Genomic DNA, 6,213 nt, shown 5'->3' with positions numbered 1-6,213 from the left:
CGCAGCCGGCCAGCCCCCTCTCACGGCCGCGCCCCTCCCAGGTCTGCTGGTGCCGGTGCTGTGCGGCGTGTTCAGCGTGCTGTGTCTGGCGTGTGTGGTCGTTTGCGTGTGGTGGACCCGGAAGCGCAGGAAAGAGCGGGAGAGGAGCCGGCTGCCGCGGGAGGAGAGCGCCAACAACCAGTGGGCCCCTCTCAACCCCATCCGCAACCCCATCGAGCGGCCGGGCGTCGGCGGCCACAAAGACGCACTGTACCCGTGCAAGAACTTCACGCCGCCGCCGCGCCGGGTGGGCGAGCTGCTGCCCGGGCCCGCGGGCTGCAGGGCAGGCGGCGGGGAGGACGACGACGACGAGGAGCCCGGCCGTGCCGAGGGTGACTGCCTGGAGGCCGAGAAGTTCCTCTCCCACAAATTCACCAAAGACCCCAGCTGCTCGCCCGGGAGGCCGGCCCGCTGGGCCTCGGGCCCCAAAGTGGACAACCGCGCGGTCAGGAGCGCCAGTGACTCGCGCCACGCCGGCCCGGAGTAGCGCGGAGGCCAGCCCTCGGGGCCGCGACCGGGACCCTTCACCGGGCGCCACACCACCTGCCAGATGGAAGGAGGCCCAGGCCGTGTGCATAGTTTCTTTATTTTGTGTAAAAAAACACCAAAAACCAAAAACAAATGTTTATTTTCTACGTTTCTTTAACCTTGTATAAATTATTCGATGACCGTCAGGCGGAGAACAATGGAGTATTCTCGGATAGTTGCTATTTTTGTAACGTTTCTGTGTGTCGCACTCGCTGTGTGGCAGGAGAGAGCAAAGGGTGTCTGTGTCCTCAGCAAATCGTCTGTTCGTTAGCAGAGGTGGTGCACTGTTTACAGAATCTTCCTTATTATTCCTCATTTGGCGTTCTCGGTGGCTCCAGGCCAAAGAGCCAGTGGGACCTGTGGCTGTTGATGTGGCCCATGGCGTTGGTGGGACAACCCACGGCTGTTGACATGCCTCATGGCATCGGTGGGACCCGCGGTGACACAACGGCCCGTGGCCGTCGGTGGGACCACCCGTGGCTCTTGGCGTGGCTCGTAGTTGTTGATATGGCCTGAGGCTGTCCGTGGGACCCGTGGCTGTCGGTGGGACCCCTTGTGGCTGACAGCGCGGCCCGTGGTTGTCGGTGTGGCCTGAGGCTGTCGGTGGGACCCGTGATGTGCGGCGTGGCCCGTGGCTGTCGGTGGCGCGTGAGGTCGGCAGAGGCCTGCGTTCGGCAGGGCCGGGGCCCCCAGGGGCAGACCCCGGTTGGCTCCCTGGCCGGCCCCTCCCGCCCGCCGACCTCGCCTACTCCTGCCTGGAGCGCTCGCTGTAGAGATCTCTCAACTGTGTTTTCGGAAGTGCCCTTCCCGACTGCTCTGTTGTCCCTGGGACGGGGGCAGCGTCGAAGCTCACGACAAGTGCCTTCACACAGACTCTCCCCTCGCAACGGTCCGCGTCTGCCGTGGACTCCAGGCTGCTGCCCACCTGCCGGCCCCGGCCCCCCTCCTCGTGCAAGTGCATTTTTGTAAATCTGTACATATTAAATGAATCACTCTGTATATTTGATTTAATAACTTAAAGGTTTTGGCCTCCCTTGTTCTTTTCGGTGTTCTTTGTTACCGGGAGTCGGGTGGGGTGGGGCCTCCGCAGGGGAGAGCCTGGCGCGGGGAGGCTGGGGTGCAGGCTGCGGGTCAGGCCACACGGCCACGGTGGGAGCACGTTGGTATCCCGTGTGGCCCATGTGGGCCCGGCGGAAACTTTCCGGGAAGTGGGGAGACGGGGTGCTTTGCTGAAAAAACGTTATAAAAGTTTCAAGTTGCTTCTTCATTAAAAGCTGTCAAGGTTTTAAGAAATTACGAATCAGAACTTGAGAGAATGAACACCCATGGCTGAAAGTCACTCTTGCCTCTTGCTGGGGGGACAGGCGGGAGCTCAGCTTAGTGGCCTTGGGGCTGGCTCGCCGTTCGCTCTCCCCTGAGGGGCGGGCGGTCACTAAGTCGAGGAGCAGAGGCGAGAACAGAATTTAGGAGGAAAAGAAGAGAAAGCATGCAGTCTGGGGGAGCCGGCCGGGAGCGGCCACAGTCACTGCTTGCTGGCGACACGTGGTTCGGGAAGCACGCTCTCCAGCCGTCTCTGTTGTCACGGGCCCTCCAGGCGCCATGTAAGAGACTGTCTCCTGGAGGGCCTCCTGCGTCGTCCCCGTCAGCTCCTTCCCCGTGAGAGGCCAGGTCTGCAGGACACCCCGCTCATGGTCGCCTGCACCCTGGAGGCGTCTGTCCTCCAGATGGTCGTGGGGCAAAGGTCACGCTCCATCCCGCTCTTCGCCAAGGGGTCGGCCCAGGCAGATCGGGCGGGAGGTCTGCTCCTGAGAAGTCACGGTTTAGGCCGGGCTTGTGCAGACACGCAGCTCAGGCCCCCAGGTGCCCGGCGGAAACACATGCGAACGGTCTTTGTCCTAGATCTCTAAATGCCTCGTGCGTCAGTGTCTTCAAGGTCGGTCCGCAGACCACACGGCCCACACCCCAGCACACGGGGTGGGAGGGGGCCTGGCCCTGCAAGCAAGAGCCGTCAGAAACAGCGTGCGGGCGTCAGGTGCGTCCCAGCGCTCACATGGGCTACAAACCACACCTGCTCCCTGGGCTCAGAGAACACCGGGCAGCGATGTTGATGGGCAGGCGGGACCTTGAAAACATCTACACTTGGGAGGAGCCGGGAAGCAACAAAGTGCGGCCCGGGCCCTGCCAGCCAGGCCGCGAACGGACTGCCCTCCGCTACCCTGTGGCCTCAGCGGTCTCCACGCACGTGGGGCCTCCTGGTGGGAGCTGGGACGCACCTCCGCATCTACGGCCGGCGCAGCCACGGCCGCCATGAGCTGTGCATCCACAGCCCTGATGCGCCCGCTACACCGTGGGTCCGCCTCCAAGCCCCCGGCCCGTGGTGCCGTGTCAGTCTCGACTCCGCACGAGCCACGCGGCGCAAGGAGACGGCGCGGCAGCCGGCCGCGTCCCCGCCGTGCCCTCTGGGGGGCCTGACAGGTCAGTCCAGGACTGTGAGCGGCCGGGCCGGAACGTGTCACCCTCCTGCGCTCAGCTCCTATCCCCTGATGCCAGCCTGGCCCCCACCCGCCACCCCTCACGCCACCCCCCCCCACACGGTGCCCGCAGCCAGCGGCCGCGGGACGCCTCCCAAGTCGGCCTCGGAAGAGCTGGCGGCAGGGAGCACGCACCGGTGCAAAAGGCTCAGACTCTCCCCCGGTAGGTACTCGGACTTCCGGTGGGCCCCGTCCCCGTCCCTGTCCCCCGCCCCCCCTCATCCCCTGTCCCCTCACAGGAAGGCAAGGCCCACGTTCCTCAGAGGCAGATTTGCCAGCCCTGCTCTCCTGCCCCGGCACCGGGCGGGCACCTAGCCTACAGCTCTGCCCGTGTGCGGCACCGGACGTCCACTTCTCGCACACGCGTGCACCCCAGCCCGGCCACGCTTCGGTCCCACCGTGGGGCCCAGAGCGTCTTGCGCTCCTCTTGGTGTGCGGGACTGGGGTGAGCGCCTGGTTCCCGTCACCTCTCTGTGTTTGGCTGCCTTTGGCAGCCGCCGGCCCGTGGGCGTCCCAATCCCGGTCCCTGGGCTGCGCTGCTCTAGACCAGGGCGTTCCCGTTCCTGCGCTCACACTCGGCCAGGAGGGCCAGGGCTCCGTGCTGGAGGTTCAAGTTTTGGGCCGGATTTCTGGGCATGTAGGTAAATACTCTCTTAACATTAAGAAAAAAAAAAAAAAAGGAAAAAGGAAAAGTAAACCACCCAGGAGATTTGAAACAGAACCAGGACAGCTTCTACAGCTTCCAAGGGCCATCCGGATCTAAGAAGGCAGCGGCTGCCCTGAGAGCCTGCAGTGGAAAGAATGAGTGAGCTAGAAGACAGGTCGGGAGAAGCCGCCCCAGGATGCAGTCCGAAGACGCGAAGACACCCGAGGTGGGGAGAACCTCGGTGGAAGGCACTGGCAAGAGGCCCAGCGGGCTGTCCCCAGGCCACTCGGGTCCTTGCCTTGCTTCCCCATCCGGGCGTGGCCTGGGTGGCCCGGTGCCTGGTGGGGGCAGGGGGCAGGGCTGTCCACGCACCTTCCCGGGCCCGGCTTGCAAGGACACCCTGCGGGCTCCCACAGCTCATGCCTGCACGGCGCCTGGACCACGGCTCCTCGCCTGCAGTGCCCCTACTCTGTGCTCTCGTGTGGCCGTGAAGAGCGGCCGGGAACGTAGCCCGGCACACCGTGGCTGGCCCACCGCCCGCTTCTCTGCTCCCGGGGCCACCTCCATACCCCAGAAGCCCCTCATCGGCCTGCCCTCGTCTGTGCTTAGCCACACCATGCTGAGGCCACAACCCTGTAGCAAGGTCAGGCCGCTCTGTCCTGTCCTGGCTGGAACCTTGTTCTCTCCTGGGGGCAGTGGGGAAGGGGGGTGGCAGGTAATTAGCTCCGAGAGGGCAGCTGCTTTGTCAGCAAGTTCACGGAGAGGAACACAGGCTCACAGATGCCCCAGCGGCAGACACGGTTACCCCGAGGTTGGTGCCCGACCCCACTCAGGGGGGCTCCACTGGCAAGAAGCGGTGGCCGTGGACACCGCCAGCAACCCCCCCACCGAAGCCTGCGTGACTGCATGGATCCTGCTGTGGCCCAGATGGGAGACAAAGTCCGGGACCAGTTTGGGGTCCTCCTGGCCACTGGGTCCCCTGCGCGGCCACCTTCCCATGAGCTGTGCTCTGCACGACCGTGCGAGCTTCCTCCTGGTGGCGGGTCTCTCCTGCTGCCCTCACCCCTCCCTCCTGGTTGGTGGGTCTGGAAACCGGACAGGAGATGCTGGGGGCCCGACGGGAAAGGGTGAGGCTCTGGCCCAAGCGCAGGGCTGGGGAAGTTCTCCACCATCTGTGGGGTGCCTGTCACAGAGAGAGGCCTGGGCCTTCCCACACCTGGTGGACAGTGGGCTTTGGGGTCAGGAAGCCCTGAGCCGGCAGCCCAGCCAGGACCTTTGGACTTGCTCCTAGCCCAGGTCCGGGGAGGCTGCATGGGCCCAGCAGGGTCTGCGTCCCCCCTCATCTGTGTGTAGCATCCAAACGCCGTGCGGTTCAGAGAAGACGGTGACAGGATTTGGTGGCCATCTGGAGGGGACTAGGCTTCGGATGTGCACTGGGGGCTGGGAGAGGCGTGGAGGCGGGGGCAGCCCCAGGCAGCCCTCTCTTTGAGGGCAGGGACCCAGAGAGCCCCGCCGTGCCCACTAGGTGAAGGGCGACTGCCCACACTGGCCGTGACGCAGGTTCCACAGCATGGACAGAGCTGGCGTCCACGCACAGCTCTCCTGGAGATGCTCGCTTCCTCTGGGCTGGGGTCAGACGGCCCTCTCCCCCTTCCCACCGCCACCCGGTCAGAGCAGGGAGCAGTGCCCGGACCGAGCGGCACGTCCCAACCCCCCGGCCCACCCGGTGCCCTGGCGGACGGCCTACCGCGGGCGATGAGCAGCCGGGAGGCCAGGACCAGGGCCTCCTGCACCCGCCGCCCCGGGGCCACCTGCTGCGTCTTTGGCGTGTGGCCCCGGGGACTGCACCGGCTGGCTCTGCCTGGCGACAGCTCTGGCAGCCGAGTCTCCGAAGAAACCGGCCCCGGGGAGCGGTGGGGCTGATTCCACAAGTGTCCCTCCTGCGCCTGGGCCCATTAACCCCCGCGGGCCAGGCCACAGGTGGGTGGCGGTGGCCTCAAGGTGGCCTGACTCCAGCTGCGCCAAGACCCAAGCTGGCTTGCCCCTTTCCCGTCCACAGAGGACATTCGGATGGGTCTGAGGCCAGCGACGAGGCCGGTGTGGGGTCCTGGCGTCCGGGCCGGGCCAGAAAACAGGTTCTAAACAGGGGCGGGGCGTGTCCCCTCAGGTGGGACAGGACTGGCTCGCGTCCTCAGGCTTCCTGCACCTTCCACATCCCCTCCAGGGCCGGGGCCCGTGCTGTGCCCTCCCACCGGCACTGCGTGGGGGCCGCTGTGCCTTCCACACCCACGGGCCTTTGGGCACCAGCGCCCCAGAGCCCAGGAGGGCTGACAGCCCCGGGTTTGGCGGCCGGCGGGCGGTCGGGACCCCCAGCGCCTCTCCACGAGACGGCTTCAGGAGAACACAGCCACACGGCTGATTCTCAAGGAGAGAGCATCGGAGGAGGTCCACGGGGGCACCAGACGATTC

At 65.6% G+C, this 6,213-nt stretch overlaps 1 protein-coding gene across 1 annotated transcript in view; it reads left to right on the top strand.

The window, feature by feature from the left end:
- The window catches only part of JAG2 (jagged canonical Notch ligand 2), a 25,819-nt gene extending 24,213 nt beyond the window's left edge, over positions 1–1,606 (top strand). The window contains exon 5 of the mRNA XM_040478455.1: positions 6–1,606. Within this exon, the coding sequence (XP_040334389.1) occupies positions 6–526 (521 nt within the window). The 3' untranslated portion in view covers positions 527–1,606. The remainder of the gene's footprint in view (positions 1–5) is intronic.
- Positions 1,607–6,213: the final 4,607 nt, after the last annotated feature.

This window comes from Herpailurus yagouaroundi, unplaced genomic scaffold (genome assembly GCF_014898765.1).
Source record: "Herpailurus yagouaroundi ecotype Mexico unplaced genomic scaffold, PumYag 141, whole genome shotgun sequence".
NCBI classification, from domain to species: Eukaryota; Metazoa; Chordata; class Mammalia; order Carnivora; family Felidae; genus Herpailurus; species Herpailurus yagouaroundi.
Note: the sequence above shows the minus strand (reverse complement) of the source record. Positions and strands in the feature narration are given on the sequence as shown.